Source organism: Rhinatrema bivittatum, chromosome 17 (assembly GCF_901001135.1).
Source record: "Rhinatrema bivittatum chromosome 17, aRhiBiv1.1, whole genome shotgun sequence".
Lineage (NCBI taxonomy): Eukaryota > Metazoa > Chordata > Amphibia > Gymnophiona > Rhinatrematidae > Rhinatrema > Rhinatrema bivittatum.
This window is the reverse complement of record NC_042631.1, coordinates 55,842,362-55,863,594: the sequence shown is the minus strand read 5'-3', so window position 1 is coordinate 55,863,594 and position 21,233 is coordinate 55,842,362. Positions and strand designations below refer to the sequence as shown.

At 48.6% G+C, this 21,233-nt stretch overlaps 1 protein-coding gene across 2 annotated transcripts in view; it reads right to left on the bottom strand.

The window, feature by feature from the left end:
- The window catches only part of LOC115079357 (sodium/hydrogen exchanger 11-like), a 561,464-nt gene that overhangs the window by 75,881 nt on the left and 464,350 nt on the right, over positions 1–21,233 (bottom strand). For both annotated transcript variants that reach the window (XM_029582861.1, XM_029582862.1), the window contains exon 7: positions 3,429–3,614. In XM_029582861.1, coding sequence (XP_029438721.1) covers positions 3,429–3,614 — 186 coding nt within the window. The remainder of the gene's footprint in view (positions 1–3,428; positions 3,615–21,233) is intronic.

Below are 21,233 nucleotides of genomic sequence, written 5' to 3'. Positions count from 1 at the left end.
TGGGTGGTCATCAATAGATTTTCAAAGATGGCGCACTTCGTCGCCCTTATGAAGTTACCCTCGGCACCCGAACTTGCTCAGCTATTCACCCAACACATCTTTTGCCTCCACAGTCTTCCACGACATATAGCTTCCGACCGTGGGTCCCAGTTTCAGGCAAAGTATTGGCGCTCCCTATGCAAGACGTTCGAGATACAACTGGACTTCACATCTGCTTTTCACCCTCAGGGGTACGGCCAGGCAGAATGGACTAACCGGGCTCTAAAGACTTTCCTTCGTTCCTTCATCGGGAACAGAAAAGATGATTGGGCCGCCCTGTTACCCTGGGCAGAATGTTCCCATAACTTGCATACCCATCCAGTGATGGGAGCCTCTCCATTCCAACTACTCTTTGGAAGACAACTGGTGCCACCGCTACCCATACCACTTATTAGAGATGTGCAGGCAAAATGTTTTCGTTGCGTACGCGATAGGTATTCGTGGGGGGTCAATTCTGTTTCATGCGGAAGTATGGAGAATTCAATAAGTTGTCGATCTGTAAATACGTTACTACTAAATTAACTACAACCCCCCACCCTCCTGACCCCCCCCCCCCCCAAGACTTACCAAAACTCCCTGGTGGTCCAGCGGGGAGTCAGGAAGCCATCCCTGCACTCGTTTGCGGTTTCCTCACGGCGCCGATAGCCTGTGTCACAGGGGCTGCCGGTGCCATTGGTCAGCCCCTGTCACATGGTCACCGGCGCCATCTTGTGCTCCTACCACGTGACAGGTAGGTCATGTGGCAGGAGGTTGCTCCGGGACCCTCGTTGGACCCAACCGGAACTTTTGGCCAGCTTGGGGGGCCTCCTGACCCCCACAAGACTTGCCAAAAGTCCATTGGGGGTCCGGGAGCGACCTCCTTTCACGCCGTCTGTCCGATCCCAATACTCAAAATGGCGCCGATCGCCGCCATTTTGAGTATTGGGATCGGACAGACGGCGTGAAAGGAGGTCGCTCCCGGACCCCCAATGGACTTTTGGCAAGTCTTGTGGGGGTCAGGAGGCCCCCCAAGCTGGCCAAAAGTTCCAGTTGGGTCCAACGAGGGTCCCGGAGCGACCTCCTGCCACATGACCTACCTGTCACGTGGTAGGAGCACAAGATGGCGCCGGTGACCATGTGACAGGGGCTGACCAATGGCACCGGCAGCCCCTGTGACACAGGCTATCGGCGCCGTGAGGAAACCGCAAACGAGTGCAGGGATGGCTTTCTGACTCCCCGCTGGACCACCAGGGAGTTTTGGTAAGTCTTGGGGGGGTCAGGAGGGTGGGGGGTTTAAATGTTTATTTAGGAGGCCGAATAAAATGGATATCTGTTGAATACGTGGGGAGTCGCGATGTGTTTCGCCTCCCCATGTATTTTTCAGATTGCAAAAAATAAGTTGCGGATTACAAATACGTGGAAAACTGATGCACACCTCTACCACTTAAGGTGCCCTCTCCTGCAGCCCAGCTTACAGTCCAGCAACTCCACTCACTCTGGAACACCACCCAAGCCAATCTCCAATGAGCTGCAGAGGCAGACAAAAGAGGGGCTGACCAGCACTGCTGCCCAGCTCCCCTCTTTAAGCCTGGTGATAGAGTGTGGGTGAGCACTTGTCATATCTGCCTTTGAGTGCCCTCCATGAGGTTGGCATCAAAGTACATTGGTCCCTTTACTGTAAGTGAACGTCTGGGTCTGGTCTCCTACCGTCTGTGCCTACCATCTACTTTGAAGATACTCAATGCATTTCATACTTCCTTGTTGAAACCATTGGTGCTCTCCCTGTTCCGCCGCAAGCCACCAGAACCCCCGTACATACCCTCAGATGAAGACCAGGTCTACCAGGTCAAGGATATACTAGATGTGAGTTGCAACCACAAACGCTTCTGGGAAGGATTTGGACCAGAGGAGAACTCCTGGGAACACCTGGGAACCTGCCTCGAATATACTGGAGAAATCCCTTCAACAGTTTCATCAAGCACACTCTGGCAAGCCTGGTCCTTCAGAGAGGGGGCGTAAGAGGGACGGTACCATTGGGAATCCCGGCCACGGGTTGCCGCAGCTGGTCCCCCTTACCTGTCTTGGCAGGCACCGACTCCGAGCTCAACTCCAGGCCCAACTCCGGGCTCCCCCTCCAATGGCGTGGGGCTGCCTTGCCCTGAATTGTGCAGCGACATCCTCTCCACATGGCTTCAGACGCTGCCGACTTCCTCTCAGCATGCGTCCCTCTGGGCGTGCACACGAGGGACTTGCTGCTACTTAAAGGGGCCACAGCGGGAAACTTTGACCCAGCTCCCGAAGATGACATCATCACACTGGACTATTTAAGGCTGGCTCAGTTCCCTGCTCTTCACCTTGGCAACAGGTCCTGCTCTTGTGAGTGTGTTGTTGCTGCGCTCCAGTGTTCCTGATCCTGAGTTCCTGCTTGTTCCTGATCCCAGTTTCCTGCCTGCTCCTGATCCTGTGGTCCTGCTTGTTCCTGTTCCCAGCGCCCTGCTCCTCGGATTGTCTTCCTGGTTCTGACTTCGGTTTAGTATCCTGATTCTGCTTGTCTGCTGCTCGTCCTGACCTTTGGCCTGCCTTCTCGTCTCTGCTTGTTTGCTGCCTGCCCTGATCTATGGCCTGTTTCATCGTGCTGCCTATCCCGACTTCTGGACTGTCCACGGTGACTCCTGATCTCCGCCAACCTCGACCTGGACTCCCTGATGCCGCCTCTTCTTCTCCCTGGAATCCACTTGCCAGGAGATCCGCACTTAAGTCCTGCTGGCCCTGGCACCCAAGGGCTCAACCTGAGGGGAACGAGGGCTGTTATAGGCGAATTCCCAGCTGGGTCTCCTCCTCCAGTACCGCCTCCCAGCGATAAGGACCACTGGGGGCCATCCCTTGGTGGTTGTTCCAACTCAGTCCTGGCTCAAGAGTCCACACCGATAATATGTATCTATAGATATGCTAGAATATCTAATTAAATTAGCTGGATAAGTCTAAAAAAAATGATAAACAAGTTAGCTGAAAAGTATCAAAAAGTGCTACTTACCTGGCTAAAGTATACATTTTACATTTTTTTCATATGTAGAATATGTGTGTTTGTTTCTAAAATAGGTAAAGTGCTTGAAATGCATTGCAAATATTTGTGCATAATGAAACATACATACATAGTTTCAAAGAAGAGCTATACTGTATTTTATAAACTGTGCAGCAACACAAGGATGAATATCTGTGCATTCACTTATGTGCACAAATCCAGTACCATGAATAGATTTGAAAGTTCAGCTCCTTGTGTGGATTTTGCATCAATGCAGGATACTTGAATATTGCCCATTTTACCCATCATATACTGACATAACTTCCAAGGAAACAAATAAGCCCAAAGTGGTGTTGTATTCCATACTGAGGGGAAAAAGTGCCCTTACCTGATGAGTTGTTTTTGGTATAATGCAGGGTGCATAGTAAACCTGCTGCAGTTGGCAATCTTCTACACTCCCATATATAAGAACAAGATCTTCCATATTTCCATCAATATCTAATTTTTTGTTGATGTTTATATCCTCAATATAAGCTTTAGAAAACCAAGAACAAATCTTGTTGTGTGTCCAGCTCTGTAATATAATGTAAATTATTATTTTACACAAATGGCCATCATTTTCAAGAAATCAGTCAAACATTATTATTTCAGATACATGAACTTTTGCTGAGGAAAGATGAATAATGTAAGAAGCTATGCAGGCATCCAGGGATGCACTAAGCTGTAATTTTTTTTGTGGGGGAGTCCCACTATCATGGAGGGGGTGTCACTGCAACAGCCCCTCCCCAAAAAAAGTATGGCGGCTGTATGGTGCATTATTTTGTCTCATGGCCAAATACCATGGGACAAAAGAACACAGAAAGTGGCCCTTTAACATGATGGTGGTCCCAACCTCATGGGACCGCCATTAAAAAAAAAGTCATATAGTCATGTGCAAGCAGGAAGGTAGAGCAGGGGTCTGTGTTGACCCCAAAGTCAACTCAGACCACCAATTAAGGCATCCCCAACTCCCCCAATGTTAATTAAAAAATAAAAAAACTGTCTAGTGATGGCCACAGTCCCATTTCCTCATCCACAAAGTTAAAACAGAAAATGTGATCCTGGCAAGGCTGGCGCGACTTTTAGGTGAAGTAGGTGGGCTCCTAAGGCATCAACCATTAGGGGGTGCCAAAGACTGCAGCCAGCACTATTTTGTAAAACGGCACAAACCGGGCCGGGTCTGACGGTGCACTCGGCCCCTTCCCTGGATCCTTTTAAAGGTTCAGGAAGGATGTAGGAAGTGGATAAGGGGTGGCGGCATCTCTGTAACTTGGTTGGTTGGGGGGGGGAGGGGTATGGCATCAGCGGGACATCTCTGTCCCTTAGGGGAGTCAGAGGTGGTGGTATAGCAGCAGAGGGCCAGGGCCACATTTTCTGTTTTAGCTTTGTAGAGGGGGAAGGGCTGGCTGGGACTGTCACTGTGCAGTTCTTTTGTTTTTTATTAACATTTTGAGGGAGCAGGGGCCACCTCAACTGGTGGCCACAGATTGAGATATGGTAAGCACTGACCATTGCTCTACCTCACTGTTTGTACTTGACTATATTTTTTCTGCCACTTGAAATGTGAGGGAGGAGCCTCAGGACCTGTGTTAGGGTCCCAGGCCTCCTGCCTCACATCTAATGCATTTCAAACAGATGCTATTTTTTCATGGCTGGCCACTTTTTTGGTCAGCACGATAAAATATTTACATCAAATTGACTAGTAATGAACTTCTTTGAATGTATTTGCATTATTCATTCATGCAAATTGCATGCAAAGAAGGTCATTGTTATAGGGGAGGGCATTTGGGCAGGGAGATGCAAAATATTGTGTATATCGCTCGATATCACCGCAATAGTGCTCTGTTATGATGATATATGTTATGATCCTGTTCCCGGCAGGGCAGCGAGCAGGCTCTCACCTTCTCTTCAGGCCAACCGGCCGACCTCAGTTGTCCTTCTACTGGCAAGGCAGAAGCCACTCCGGTATTGTCTCTGCGGACCGGAGGCCGCCGATGTATCTCACTTGCGGCAGGAGCCACGCGCCTGCATCCCTAGTGGCCCGGAGGCCGCTGACATCGCTGCTGCCTTCCCTGGCGGCAGGGAGCCATGCCGAGGCTCCCTGCAGCAGCAGGAGCCCATCATTGTGCCGGCGTGGCAGGAACCGCTCCAGGAATCTCCCTTGCGGCATGCACCACGCTACTGTGCCTTAAGGGGCCTGGAGGCCGCCGAAGACTCTCATACGTGGCTGGAGCCGCGCCTCTCTCTTCCTTCGGCCAGGAGGCCACCAGCAACATTCCTACATGGCCTGGAGGCCACCAACCTTACCTGGGCATCTGGGGGAAGAGGGCCTGCATCCCCAGTCTTGCCTGCATCCTGGAGCTGCCTCTGGTCCTTCATCAGTGGCAGGATGCCGCCTGGGACATCGGGGCCTGCCCTGAGGCCTACCTTCAGCTCCTGCTTCAGTTCGGTGTCTTCCTGTGTAGCAGGGCTGCTGTCCAGGGTCCTGTACTGCTTCCTGCTTCTTCCTAGGGGGTGGGCCCGTGTCTCTCCTCCGGAGTTAAAGGGCCAGGAGGGAGTGGTCCATCTGGTCCCACCTGCAAGCTCCTCCCTGGGTGTTTCCTGCTTCAGCCTACAAGAGGCTTCCACCATCATTCCTTCCTCGCCTTTGCAAGGAGTAAGACTTCCTTAGGACTCCTCGTCTGCTTCTCCTCCTAGGCATGCTGTTCCGTGTGGGATCCCGTGTCTTTGTCTGTGTAACATGTTCTGGTCTCTGCATTTCTTGTTATTCCTGATGTCCAGTTGTCCGCCTTTTACTGATGTCTAGATGTCCTTCTGTTCCAGATGTCTTCAGCTCTGCCTGACCTGTCTCTCGTGGTCCGTGACCAGCCCGGCTGAGCTGGTAGGGCATGTAGTGGCCCAGTAGTCCGCAACCACCCCGGCTGGGGTGTGTAAGGCGCTGGTGGGCCCTTCCATCAGACGGCGCTGAGGAGTCACCTCTTCCCTCGTCTGTCTGCCTTGATGTCCAAAATCCTGAAGTCTGGCTTGTCTTGATGTTCTTGCCTGATGTCTTCTTTCCCTGGACAGGTCCTGTACTTCGGTGTGGTCTGCGACCAGTCCGGCTGGACTGTGCAGGGCACCAGTATGGACATTATTTGCCTGGAGGTTCTGGACTTTTAACCATTGGTTTTACTCTTGACTTGTCATGCCTTGTCTTGCCATGCCTTGCCTGTCCATACCTTGCCATGCCTTGAGTCTTCGTCTGCCCTGCCACGTCCGATGTCTTCATCTGCATTACCACGTCCGATATCTTTGTCTGCCTTGCCAGGCCTGATGTCTCCGTCTGCCTTGCCATGCCTGATGTCTTCATCTACCTTGTCCTCTGTCTGGCCTGCTGCTTCCCGCCGCTTCCTAGCGGCAGTCCGAAAGGGCTTGGAATGGTTGGAGGACCATTCAGAGACCACCATTGCGTTGGTGGTCTCAAGGAAGCGTGCAGGTCTGGTCGAGGCTCAGGATAAGGATGTTTCACCGCAAGGGCACACATATCTTGTCCCACGCTGGGGAGCGCCCCCTGGTGTTCCCTTCCATCCACAGTGCAACAATATATGTGATCTAAAGTATGTTAGATCATTAATGTGGCTTGATGCATCACCCAGTGAGTTTGATTCATTTTGGTTGAGATGAATTACATTTACATGAAAGAAACTGTACCTGTCTCAAACATTAATTGCTTAATTTCTCTATGTATGAACCTCATTATCCCTTTGAAGATTTGCAAAGTTACAATGTTAAATAATATCTTTGATTTTATATCATGCATCACCACCATTTATGTTCAAAATGTGTTACAACTGAAATACTTGATTCCAGTCACATATTAAAAAAATATAACATGCAAAATGAAACAAGCAAGTACTGCATAAGCAAAAGTCAAGAAGTAAAAAATGTCTGCCTCATTTACCACATTTCCTTGTATGCATTTTCTCTTCAACCCTTGTTTTCCCCAGTTGTATAACAATGAGTATGAAAAATGAAAACATATAAAATAATGCAAGAACACAAGTATTACTGTTCTAATAATCAGTAGCTTGGGAAGGTACCAAGCATCATATGACACATGATGTAATCTTTACAACAAACATACTAAATATAGAAACCCAGGCCCTACCGTCAGTTTATTGGTTCCTTGAGCAGCTCGGTGGGAGCAGAAGAGCTGTAAGCAGAGAACGATGGGTTCTAGCACCCCATTCTCCCTTCCCTATAAGATTTCCTGTGAGGTTGTTATGTTATTTGCAGTTCTGAGGTGAGGAATCATGCCTCTGGGTGGAGTAGGAGTAGGAGAGCTGATAAAGTAGCAAGCTGATAAATTAGCAAGAATTTGGAAAGGAAATACAAGCGGCGTAGGTTCATCCTGTGCCGCACGTATAACATGGGGAAAGTGCGCGAAATGCAGCAGAGGGAAGCATAGGGGGAGGGAGAGGAGGGGATAGAGAAGGCAGGGCTGGAAATAAGTGTAGGAGAACCCAAAAGGGGGGGGGGGGGGAAGGGACCCGGCAGTTACTGTTGTTTGAATACAGCCCTCCCACTGGCTAGGGCATCATGATGTAGGGGCAGACAGCCACCAGAGCTAGCGGGCAGCTCTGAGGGAAGGAGCACGCAAGTTATTGTCAGACAATTTTTTCAGGGAGTTTAAAAAAAAATAAATAAAAATAGCAAGAGGATGCGGAGAAGCAGCGAGAGGGGCGGTAGGTCGAGGCCAACTGTGGTTGTAATTAAAAAAAACGCAGATACCGAGGCGCAGTGGTGGCACGTTTCACCATGCCGGCATCAGCGCGGACAAGTCTAACACCCCCCCCCCCCATAGAGCTTTCAAAGTTTCGGCAGGGAGCCAGCTCGGGTGAAAGTGGTCCGGAGGTGGGGCCCAGCGAGGGAGGAGAGACAGTGCAGGGAGACGCCTGCGTACTGATAGGGCTCCCGCTTGATTTGTCCTTAAATGCATCAGGGAGAGAGCTGGATATGCCCCAGAGACTGGAGGATGCAGGGCAAGGCCTTAGCACCACTGTGGGGCACAAGGGGATGACTGGGGCCAGTGAGGAGGTGCGCGAGATCGATCATTTTTCCAAAAATTAAAGGGTTGGGGAAACCCGTCGAGTAGTTTTCAGTTGAGACGGGTACTTGGGGGCTGGCAAAGGGGCTTAGCAGAACACAAGGACACAAGGTTACCAATTTGATATGAGGACTTGGTTAGGGTGTTGGCTCAGCTCGGTCAAGTCTGTTGGTCATGGTATGCAGTGACTTTATTTTGAGTAGCGTTCTCGTGGGTGTTCTTCTGTACCATGCGGATTAGTGAGTTGGTGGCAAAATTGTGGAGGAGCACAAAATAAAGGGGAATCACAGTCCAATGTGTGTGGGTTTTGGTGACATCGGTGACATTGTTTCTCCCAAAGTCCAAGACAGATCAAAAAGGGAAGGGCACATTCATCAAACTGTTACCAGCTGAGAGTGCAGTAGTATGTCTGGTGCAGACTGCAGCACAATATTTGTGGAGATGTCTGGAAGTGGAGGGTTCCTTCCTCGTACACAAAGATGGATTGGCACTGACAAGATATCAATTCGCCCAGGTGTTAAGCATGGCTGTTAGCAAGGATAGCAGAGATGTGAGGCAATATAGAGTGCATTCATTCCGGATCAGGGCGGCAACGTCAGCAGCCGAAGCAGGTTTACCAGCAGCGGGGATTCAAAGCATAGGGCGATGGAAGTCCAATGCTTTCCGGGCATACATCAGGGCGGGGGTGGGGGTCAGTAGGGCGACAAAGAAAGGGGAGAAAAGGGGGGAGAGGTGGGGGGAAAAGAGTACATGCACTAAATAGTGCGTTTTCTGTTTCATAGCTCTTGGGGAGAAAGTGTGGGACCTGATGTGCCTGGATCGTGGGCCATTTGTTTATTCACAGAGCACAGAGAAGAGCCAAGCGCATGGGATGGCAGCTGGCATGGTTCAGTCAGTGTGGCATTCACTGGGATGATCTTTTGCCGTTTATACAGGAGTGAATTGAAATGTGGGGAATACCAAACATTTTTCTCATCCATCTAGGGGGCAATGATATCGGCTCCAAAACGTGCCGAGCCCTACTCACATGTATAAAGAAGGATCTAGCTCAGGTTATGATTAGAAGGCCACAGGTGCGGGTTGGGTGGTCGGACATTATAGTCCGGTTAAGGAATAAGGATGAGGTGATTTGGAATGTGGGGGTCAAGAAATTAAATAGAGAGATGGGGAAGTGGATGGGATGGGAAGGGGGATTTTGGGTCAGACACTCATGGTCTTGGGAGGTAGAAGCAGGATTGTTCAGTGGGGATGGGATTCAACTATCAGAAGTGGGGATGGACTTGTTTAATAACTCCCTGCATATCCTGTGTCTCCTGTTCCAGTCTCTCTGTTGCAGCGTCTCCTGTGTCTCTAGTCCCAGTGTCTCCTGTGTCTCCGTTCCAGTGTCTCCTGCTCCTTCGTCTCTCCATCCCTGGTAGTACCCTTCGGACTGATCTCACGGTACTTACGTTTGCTTGTTCTTGACTACTCCTTGATTGCTGCCTGACCTGACCTCTGCCTGGAACTCTGACTACTCTTTGATTGCTGCCTGCCCTGACCTTTGCCTGGAACTCCAACTACTCTTATCTGCTACCTGGAACCTGACCTCTTGCTTGACCTGACTATGTCCAGACTAACCTTTGCTACCGACCCTGCCTGGCTGACCATCCATACCAATATTCTAGCCTTAATTCTCGCTTTACACTTGGACACTCTATTCTGGCCTCCTGCGACCTCTGGACTTCCTTGTCTGAGCACTGACCACGCACCCTTGTTCGTGGTGGGCACGCATTTGAATTTTCTCTCTAGGAGACCCTGCAAGGCCCACCTAAGACCAGGTAGCCCGGGTAACCAAGGGCTCAACCTGAGGGAACCCAGGGTTGCTATTGGTGAAGCTCCAGCTAGCCTCTGTCTCCTCCTATACTCTGCCTTCTGGGTCTGACCGGAGGGCCTTACCAATCCTGCACCAGGCCAAGGGTCCACTCCCAGCACAACAGGTTGCCAAGGCCATGGACTCAGCATAGTCTCCTGCCTTGCAGGCCATCCCTGGCCTAGCAGCTCACATCTGAGAACAACAGTGAAGCCTAGAAGCATTGACTTCATCTGTGGAGAGACTATGGTCTCAACTTGAAGAGTCTCTTAAGGCCAACTAGAGGGGCTGGGTCCAACCAGTGTCCTCACGGGCATCTCTGACCCTTCCTGCTCCACCCCGCTTCAGTGGAGCGCCACGCCTCTGTCGAGGTTTCCTCAACCAATGTTTTATGCAGTTTACATTACAGCCTGAACTATTTCCAAGTGAGAATACCAAGATCATTTTCATCCTCTCACACCTTGAGGGGAAGGCCCTGGCATGGATTTCCCCCTTTGGGAACGTTCGGATGACATCCTCTATCATCTCTCCCACTTCATCTATGTGCTCAAGCAAACCTTCCAGGACCCCGGTCAACAGGCGGTTGCGGGTCACCAGCTCCTTCATCTCCGTCAAGGCTCGTATTCACTCACCGAATTCATGGTAGAATTCATGACATTAGCCACCAAAATGGGATGGCAAGAGGAATGCCTATGGGCAAACTATCTGGATGGATTATCTCCTGTCCTCATGGATGAGCTGGCCGCTCGCGAGATTCCCACATCTCTAGATGAAATCATCACCTTGGATGGCAAGATCGATCACCGCCTACGTCAGCAACATCAGGAGGTAAAAGCTTCTCGGCCTTCTACTGTACGCCCAGTTCATGCCACCAGTCCTCAGTTGAAAGCCTTACCGGTGCCTCCTCCATCGACAGAGGAGCCGATGCAAATCAACCACGGGCGCTTGTCTCCTGAAGAGCGCCTTCGAAGAAAGAGGGAAGGCCTTTGCCTGTACTGCGGCGGCTCCAGACATCTCTTACAAGCCTGTCCAGTTCGTCCGGGAAACTGCAGAGCCTGAGCCCGGCAGGGATCCTGAGCTTGAGAACCACTGTTGCTGGCCCCCAATTACTACTACCTGTGTCTCTCTCCCGAGAGTCACGAGCCTTTGCCACCACTGCCCTTGTAGACACCGGGGCGAATGGCAATTTCATCTTGGATGATATTTATTTATTTACGATTTTTATATACCGATGTTCATTTCAAAAAGAGATATCACATCGGTTTACAATAAGGTACAATAGGTAATTCACTATCCCCTTGTTGTGATCCTGCCCGCGAGGAGCGCGGGCAGGCTCTTACCTTCTCGCAGCCAGTCGGGCTGCTGACGCTGCTGCTTCTCTTTCCCTGAATCAGCTGGGGCCGTCCCCGCAGCTGTTGCCATGCGGCCGGCTCCTCTGCTCCTGTTCTGCCTTCCCCGACGTGCTGCTGCGATCCCGGGACCTTCTGCCAGCAGGGAGGCTGTCCCTCCCAGTGCCTGCTTCAGCCCGGGTCCTCACCCGGCAGGGAACCATCCCTGCCAGTGCCTGCAGCCTCTCCAGCTCCCTGCAGCCAGCACTTCTCTCTTCAGCCTTGCAGCGTGGAGCAGTGCCTGCAGCCTGCTACAGCCCCCTGCTTCCCCTGCAGCCAGCCTTACCTCTCTCGGCTCCTTCCTGCTCAGTCCTTGCAGCTGGGAGCTGCTCCACTGACCTGCCTTCATCCAGCTCCAGCCCAGGGCCGCTCCACTGCTTCCTTGGGCCCTCCACGTGGCTGAGGACGCCACCAGCTTCCAGCTCTTCTCTCAAGCTTCCTAGGGCGCGGGAGCGCGCCTCTCTGCTCCTCTTCAAGGGCCAGCCAGGTGTGGCCCCCTGCTGACCCCTCCCTGGGCGTTGTCCACCTCAGCTCTACTAAAGGGCTCAGCGTTCAATCTGTCTTTGCCTTCGCAAGGAGTTGGTCACTCCTGAGAACCTTCGCTCCAGGAAGCTGTCCGTGTTCCAGCACTTCTGCAAGGTCCTGTGTTTCTTGTTACCTGTCGGAGCTCCTCGTCCAGTCCTGATGTCTGCCTGCTATTCCAGTCCTGATGTCTGCCTGCTATTCCAGTCCCAAGGTCTGTCTCTTGATCCAGTACCTGTGTTCCAGTCCTGATGTTACCTGCTGTTCCAGATGTCCACGTTCCTGCCCTGAGGTGTGTCTCCTGTTCCAGTATCCGTGTTCCAGTCCTGATGTTACCTGCTGTTCCAGATGTCCTTGTTCCAGCCCTGAGGTCTGTCTTAATCCTTGTTCCTGATCCTGATGCTTTAACCTTGCCTTGAGCTGCCAGGAGTGCAGGGTATCTTGCCTTGAGCTGCCAGGAGTGCAGCAACCTGCTTCTTCCCTGTGCTCTCCCGCTCTCAGCGTGGTCCGCGACCAGCCTTCCAGGGCTGAGTAGGGCGCATATGGGACAGGGTGGTCCACGACTCAGTCCCGCGGGTGGTCTGAGTAGGGCGCCCTGAGGGACAGTGCCCATGTCTTCCTTCAGCCCTCGTTCCTGAGTCCACCTCTGTGCATCCAGTACCTTGTCCTGAGTCCACGTCTGTGCCTAAGTCCACGTCTATGCATCCTGCACCTCATTCCTGAGTCCACGTCTATGCCTCCTGCACCTCGTTCCTGAGTCCACGTCTATGCCTGAGTCTACGTCGTTCCTGAGTCTCGTCTGAATCCATGTTCCAGTCTTCGCTGCCCTGGCCTCCATCTGGCCTGCCGCTTCGTGCCGTACCCTGCGGCAGGTCCGAAAGGGCTGGGAACGGTCGGAGGACTGTTCACAAGACCAACATTGCGTTGTTGGGTCTTCCAAAGTGTGCAGGTCCGGAGGAGGGCCTGTCTTCCAGTCACCACTCCAGTCTTGCTCCGGTACAGCCCATGCTCGGGCATGCCACGCCACCTGCGGCACCTCTTCAGAGTTCCTCTGGGGTCGAGCCGTGGCCCAAGGACACACATCTCTCAGGAAGTGGGATCGCTCTCCTAGCGCTCCACAACACCCCTAAAAGGGCATATCATCACACTCCTCCAAATTCTGCTCCAACCTTTGGACATTCCTCTCAGGATTGCATCCATCCAGGGAGAGCACCTTCCTGGATGCATCACTCATCGCACCATAGCCTTCCACCTCTCCTTGGGAACCCTCCATGAAGAAGATATCTCATTATACATCCTGAAGCGTTCCATGCACCCAGTAATCCTCGCACTCCCATGGCTACAGGTGTTTGGACAGCAATTTGATTGGCAATTCCTACAGCTAATCCAGTGGGGATCCCAGTGTCAACATCGCTGCCTATGTCAAGTGTCTCCAACAGGCACCGTGTTGAACTCCTCAACCCTAACTGCGTTTCCTGCTCCATATACAGACTTCCATGGTTAAAAGGGGAGGTGAAAGAAGCTATTTTAGCTATTTTAGCCAAAAGATCTTCATTCAAAAATTGGAAGAAGGATCCAGCAGAAGAAAATAGGATAAAGCATAAACATTGGCAAGTTAAATGTAAAACATTGATAAGACAGGCTAAGAGAATTTGAAAAGATGTTGGCTGTAGAGGCAAAAACTCACAGTAAAAACATTTTTAAATATATCCGAAGCAGAAAGCCTGTGAGGGAGTCAGTTGGACCGTTAGATGATCGAGGGGTTAAAGGGGCACTTAGAGAAGATAAGGCCATTGCGGAAAGATTAAATGATTTCTTTGCTTCGGTGTTTACTGAAGAGGATGTTGGGGAGGTACCCGTAATGGAAAAGGTTTTCATGGGTAAAGATTCAGATGGACTGAATCAAATCACGGTGAACCTAGAAGATGTGGTAGGCCTGATTGACAAACTGAAGAGTAGTAAATCACCCAGACCGGATGGTATACACCCCAGAGTTCTGAAGGAACTAAAAAATGAAATTTCAGACCTATTAGTAAAAATTTGTAACTTATCATTAAAATCATCCATTGTACCTGAAGACTGGAGGATAGCAAATGTAACCCCAATATTTAAAAAGGGCTCCAGGGGTGATCCGGGAAACTACAGATCGGTTAGCCTGACTTCAGTGCCAGGAAAAATAGTGGAAAGTGTTCTAAACATCAATATCATAGAACATATAGAAAGACATGTTTTAATGGAACAAAGTCATGATGGCTTTACCCAGGGCAAGTCTTGCCTCACAAATCTGCTTCACTTTTTTGAAGGAGTTAACAAACATTTATTTATTTATTTATTTATTTATAACTTTTCTATACTGAAGTTCAAATAACAGAGTTAATTATCATTCTGGTTTACATTGCAACCATAAAACAGTGACAAAGTTGTCTTACATAGAACAGGGGGAGAGAAAAACTTGGATACAGCTTAAGCATGGGGAGTAATGTGTCAAAACTGGTAAGAACTGATAAGAGTTGGCTTTTTGTGGTAACAAGGTATTCCGAGGGAGGGGGTAGGAATGAGGGATTGGAAGGGGGGTTGGAAGGTGGGGGGTGGGGGGGGAGGGTAGCGGAGGGTTACCATAGAATTAATGAAACTAATATACATATATTAATTAGCTTAGGCAGCGGAAGAAAAAGTGCTTAGGCATCTGAGCTTAGGAAGAGAAGGTCAGTGGAGGATGAGGCAAGGACGAGTGTTATGGGAAGGCTTGTCTGAATAGTAGTGTCTTAAGTCTCTTCTTGAATGTAATTGGGCATTGTTCCAGCCTAAGGTCCGGTGGGAGCAGGTTCCACTGTTTGGGGCCTGCGGTGGAAAAGGCTCTTTTACTAAAGGAGGTTTTGAAAGTAGGTGTTCTAAGAGTCCCTCTTTGCGCTAATCTCAGAGGACGGGTTGAAGTATGAAGTTGCAGGGGGGTCGATAGGTCCAGCGGAGAGATGTTAAGAATGGCTTTGTGGGTGATTACTAAAAGCTTGTAGAGGATTCTGAATTTGACTGGGAGCCAATGGAGCTTCTTAAGGATCGGTGTTATGTGGTCCCTTTTGTTAGACTTTGTGAGTATCCTTGCAGTTGCATTCTGAAGCAACTGGAGAGGTTTAATGGAGTTGTCTGGAAGGCCTTGAAGAAGAGCATTGCAGTAATCGATCTTTGAAAAAATGATCGCTTGTAAGACAGACCTGAAATCTTGAAAATGAAGGAGGGGTCTTAGTCTTTTTAATACTTGAAGTAGCACTCCTTTGTTGTGTTGTTAATGAAGCCTGTGAAGCTCAATTAAGTGTCCATGACTACCCCTAGGTTTCTGACTTTGGGAGAGATGGATGGGAGCGTTGTAGGGGGTAGGTTGTTTAGAGAAAAGTTACCATCCTGTGTGATTAAGAGGAATTCGGTCTTGTTTGTGTTGAGAATCAGGTTAAGATTTGAAAGGAGGTTATTAATGCAGCATAGATAGGTGTTCCAACGACGTAAAGTACTGTCCAAAGAATCTATTATCGGTAGGAGGATTTGGACGTCGTCTGCATATACGTAATGTGTTAATTTGAGCTCGGAGAGGAGTTTACAAAGCGGGAGTAGATAGATGTTAAATAATGTTGGTGATGATGACGAGCCTTGAGGGACTCTGAGGGTGGAACTGAAGGAAAAGATTCTTTGCTGTTGATCTTGACTCTGTAATATCTGTTCTGGAGGAAGGATTTAAACCAGTTTAAGGCTGTGTTTTGATGCCGATGTCGGTTAATCTGTCAATGAGACAGTCGTGGTTAACTGTGTCGAATGCGGCGGTTAAGTCCAGAAGGATGAGCAGACAGGGCTGTTTTTTTTCAGGGTTCATAAGGATGTTGTCTGACAGTGATAATAGCAGAAATTCTGTGTTTCAGGATTTTCGGAAACCAAGTTGTGCTGGGGAGAGGATGTTGTTGATTTCAAGGAATTCTGAGAGCTGTTTGTTGACTATTCTTTGGAGGATCTTCGTAATGATAGGGAGATTTGCAATGGGGTGAAAGGTGAGGACGAAACATGTGGATAAAGGTGAATCGGTAGACATAGTATACTTAGATTTTCAGAAGTCATTTGACAAGGTTCCTCATGAGAGGCTTCTAGGAAAAGTAAAAATCATGGGATAGGTAGCGATGTCCTTTCATGGATTGCAAACTGGCTAAAAGACAGGAAACAGAGAGTAGGATTAAATGGACAATTTTCTCAGTGGAAGGGAGTGGACAGTGGAGTGCCTCAGGGATCTGTATTGGGATACTTACTTTTCAATATATTTATAAATGATCTGGAAAGAAATACGACGAGTGAGATAATCAAATTTGCAGATGACACAAAATTGTTCAGTGTAGTTAAATCACAAGCAGATTGTGATAAATTGCAGGAAGACCTTGTGAGACTGGAAAATTGGGCATCCAAATGGCAGATGAAATTTAATGTGGATAAGTGCAAGGTGATGCATATAGGGAAAAATAACCCATGCTATAATTACACAATGTTGGGTTCCATATTAGGTGCTACAACCCAAGAAAGAGATCTAGGTGTCATAGTGGATAACACATTGAAATCGTCAGTTCAGTGTGCTGCGGCAGTCAAAAAAGCAAACAGAATGCTGGGAATTATTAGAAAGGGAATGGTGAATAAAACGGAAAATGTCATAATGCCTCTGTATCGCTCCATAGTGAGACCACACCTTGAATACTGTGTACAATTCTGGTCGCCGCATCTCAAAAAAGATATAATTGCGATGGATAAGGTACAGAGAAGGGCTACCAAAATGATAAGGGGAGTGGAACAACTTCCCTATGAGGAAAGACTAAAGAGGTTAGGACTTTTCAGCTTGGAGAAGAGATGACTGTGGGGGGATATGATAGAGGTGTTTAAAATCATGAGAGGTCTAGAAAGGGTAGATGTGAATCGTTATTTACTCTTTTGGATAGTAGAAAGACTAGGGGGCACTCCATGAAGTTAGCATGGGGCACATTTAAAACTAATCGGAGAAAGTTCTTTTTTACTCAACGCACAATTAAACTCTGGAATTTGTTATCAGAGGATGTGGTCAGTGCAGTTAGTATAGCTGTGTTTAAAAAAGGATTGGATAAGTTCTTGGAGGAGAAGTCCATTAGCTACTATTAAGTTCACTTAGGGGTAGATTTTAAAAAATTGCGCGATCGCGTACTTTTGTTCGCACACCAGGCGTGAACAAAAGTATGCTGGATTTTATAAGATACACGCGTAGCCGCGGTATCTTATAAAATCCGGGGTCGGCGCGCACAAGGGGGTGCACATTTGTGCAACCTGCGTGCGCTGAGCCCAGCGCGCGCTGCCTGTTCCCTCCGAGGCCGCTCCGATTTCGGATCAGCCTCGGAGGGAACTTTCCTTCACCCTCCCCCCACCTTCCCCTCCCTTCCCCACCCCCCCCGGCCCTATCTAACCACCCCCCCCTTACCTTTGTTGGCAGATTTACGCCTGCTAAAAGCAGACTTAAATCTGCGCGCGCCAGCAGGCTGCTGGCGCACCATCACCTGACCCGGGGGCTGGTCCGGAGGCCTCGACCATGCCCCCGGGCCGGCACCACGCCCCCAGGCCCACCCCTGAAATGCTGCGGCATGCCTCCGAAACGCCGTGTCGTTTCGGAACGCCCCTGACACGCCCCCTCCCCGCCCCTTTTAGAAAGCCCCGGGACTTACGCGCGTCCCGGGGCTCTGCGCGTGCCGGCGGCCTATGCAAAATAGGTGCGCTGGCGCGCGAGGGCCCTGCGCATGTAAACCCAGAAGGATTTACGCGTGCAGGGCTTTTAAAATCCGCCCCTTAGAGAATAGCCACTGACATTAGCAATGGTAATATGGAATAGACTTAGTTTTTGGGTACTTGCCAGGTTCTTATGGCTTGGATTGGCCACTGTTGGAAACAGGATGCTGGGCTTGATGGACCCTTGGTCTGACCCAGTATGGCATTTTCTTATGTTCAAGATGTATTCTCTAAACAGAATGCCGACATCCTACCTCTGCTCCAGAGGATTAATTGCCCCATTGAGATCCTACCAGGTACCATGCCTCCCAAAGGCAGAACCTACCCTCTCTCGCTACCTGAGTGTAAGGCAATGTCCGATATTCTGGACAAGGGATTCATAAAACCCTATGACTCTCTGGCAGGATCAGTTTCTTCTTTGTGAAGAAGAAGAATGGCAGTCCGGCCTTGCATCGACTACCGTGGGCTAAACGTGGTGACCCGCAAGGATCACTATCCTCTACCACTCATCAGCAAACTCTTTGATCGCCTCCAAGGAGCCCAAATCTTTACAAAGTTAGATCTCCGTGGGGCATACAATCTGGACAGGATCCAACCAGAGGACATTTGGAAAACCGCTTTCAATACCAGGGAAGGCCACTATGAGTACGTAGTGATGCCTTTCGGACTTTGTAATGCCCCTGCGGTCTTTCAACGCTTGATGAACAAGATCTTCCGGGACCTACTATACTCGTTTGTCTTTGCATATTTAGACGATATACTGATCTTTTGCAAGGATCTAAAATTCCATCGTTCTCATGTTTAGACAATCCTTCAACGTCTCCGGGATAACCATCTCTATGAAAAACTAGAGAAGTGTATCTTCGAAAAGACTCGTCTTCCTTTTCTGGGATATATTATTTCCAATTGGGGGTTTACCATGGACCCTGAAAAGCTCCAAGGGATCTGAGACTGGCCTCAACCTGTAGGTCTCCTAGCAGTAAAGTTAGTACTCCAAGAATGGTGTCCTTGATTGGAAGGAGCACAGCATAAATTTACGATCTTTACGGATCAAAAAATCTTGAGCTCTTGAAGGAAGCCCAATAGTCGAATCCCAGACAGGCCCACTGGGTGTTGTTCTTTGAAAGCTTCCATTTCAAACTTTGTTATCGTCCTGCAGCCAAGAACATATGAGCTGATGCTCTCTCCTGCTCTCTGGAACCAGAGGATACGCATGGCATCCCCAGGCATATCATTGACCCTGCCTGTGTAACCCTCAAAGTCACTCACATTGTGCCAACAGGGAAGACTGTGATCCCACGCCACCTCTGCGAATGCGTCCTTCACTAGGCCCATGACTCGAACTTGGCCGGCCATCCCGGCCAGGCTCGGACTCTTGAAATGCTAAGGAGATTCTATTGGTGGCCGAACATGGTCAAGGACTCCCGCAACTATATGGACTCCTGTCCCATATGTGCACAGCAGAAGCCTCAGACTTGCCATCCATGGGGACTCCTCCAACCTCTCCCATTGCCAACAGAACTCTGGTCGAGCATTTCTACCTACTTCATCACTGACCTACCTCCAGCCAAAGTCACACAGTAATCTGGGTCATCATCGATCGATTCTCTAAGATGGGTGTTGTGTTTGTGGCATTGTGGACCCTTGCTCACAATTGAGATGACTCCGCCTATGGGGAGGGGCCCCATGGGGAACCACTTCAATAGGCTGAACTCAGATAGCAGACACAGTATGGATAGAGGCTTTATTATACTGCTGTAGATAGATGGTAAAAGCAGGAAGGTAAGGCACTGACCCACGAAGTGCCAGTACGTTCAACAGGCTCAGATGTATAGTCTCACCCAGATGTTCATGATAGGCGGGAGTCCGCATTGCAGGTAACGCCATGGCTGGTGGGTGGAGCTGGAGCACTGGATCGTAGAGGTACTCACAGGAATGAAGGCATCTTCCTGATGGTAGAATGGTGGGACCGAAGGTCCGTGGTGCAGGATATAATGGCTGGTAGGCCCTCGAGGAGCGAGTACCCAATAGTCTGATATCCTGAAATGTAGAGAGAGAGAAAGACCCCCAAGGAGCGGTTGTCTTAGTCAGTGGCGTAGCCAGAAATGAATTTTTGGCTGGGCCCAAGGTTAACATGGGTGGGCACTAAAAGTCTGAGCCATGGAATTCATATTCTTATTGATAAATACTTTCACACACACACACCTGACAATAGATTTCTAAATAATCTGCTACAGCTGTTATACTTTTAATATTTTAAACTCAATTACTTCAAGCAGCTACCAATGCTAAACCTAATATATAGTTATGGAAGCATTTCAATTATACTTAAAGAGATCTCAAGTGGCAGTATCTCATAACTTACAAAGAACCATATACTAGTCTACTATAAAGACAGATATCTCATCATACATCACAGTATTCTGTGAGATGTTTTAAAACCCTCTGGAATGTTGTACCAAAATATTTCTACTTGAAAAAAGCTCAGAAAGGCAATGTACTTTTAAGATGGAACTAGGTTCAAACTAATTACAAATTCAATGATGAAGGAACCCTCTTTCCTTAAACTTATCAAACGCAGTAATTCATGACCATCATAATAGGCATCATTGTGTGGTAAAGTATACCTTTGTCACTCTGCCTTATGCTTAATCATAGGTCAGTACATATTTTTAAGTGTTTTTGTTGCTTAATTCACCCCAGTGATATACTCCAAATTTCTAGCAATAATCTTGTTACATCAATTCGAGGTTACTTATGTTGAAAATTATGAACCAAACTTATCTGGATAATACGATGTTATTACTTCTTCTTAACCACCATCGACTTTGAGCTTGATGCCACGCCAAGATACGCCATGCTGTGGAATATATTACGCCCTTGAAGAAGGACTCGATGCTAGTCCGAAACATTGTGCAATGTCGGGCATAGAACAGCAATATAGTGAATTCTCATATTGCTGACAATTTGAGGGCATCAAGCTCAAAGTCGATGGTGGTTAAGAAGAAGTAATAACATTGTATTATCCAGATAAGTTTGGTTCATAATTTTCAACAAAAGTAACCTTGAATTGATGTAACACAAGATTATTGCTAGAAATTTGGAGTATATCACTGGGGTGAATTAAGCAACAAAAACACTTAAAAATATGGACTGACCTATGATTAAGCATAAGGCAGAGTGACAAAGGTATACTTTACCACACAATGATGCCTATTATGATGGTCATGAATTACTGCGTTTGATAAGTTTAAGAAAATAGGAAAGAGGGTTCCTTCATCATTGAATTTGTACCAAAATATTTACCATAATTGAGCAAATGCCTTATTAATCTGTATCAATAAAACAGATAAATCTCTTTGAAGATTTCTTTTCCTTTCCTATGGCTCAACTATTTAGTTTTAGTCTTCCTCTGATGCTGACATTTGCTGAATCGAGTCCAGGGGCTCCTGACATCCATCCCCATTTCTTTACAAAGGAAGAACAGAAAAAAAAGACTGTTCTGGATAAAGAGATGTCTTGAAGGTGGTCACACCC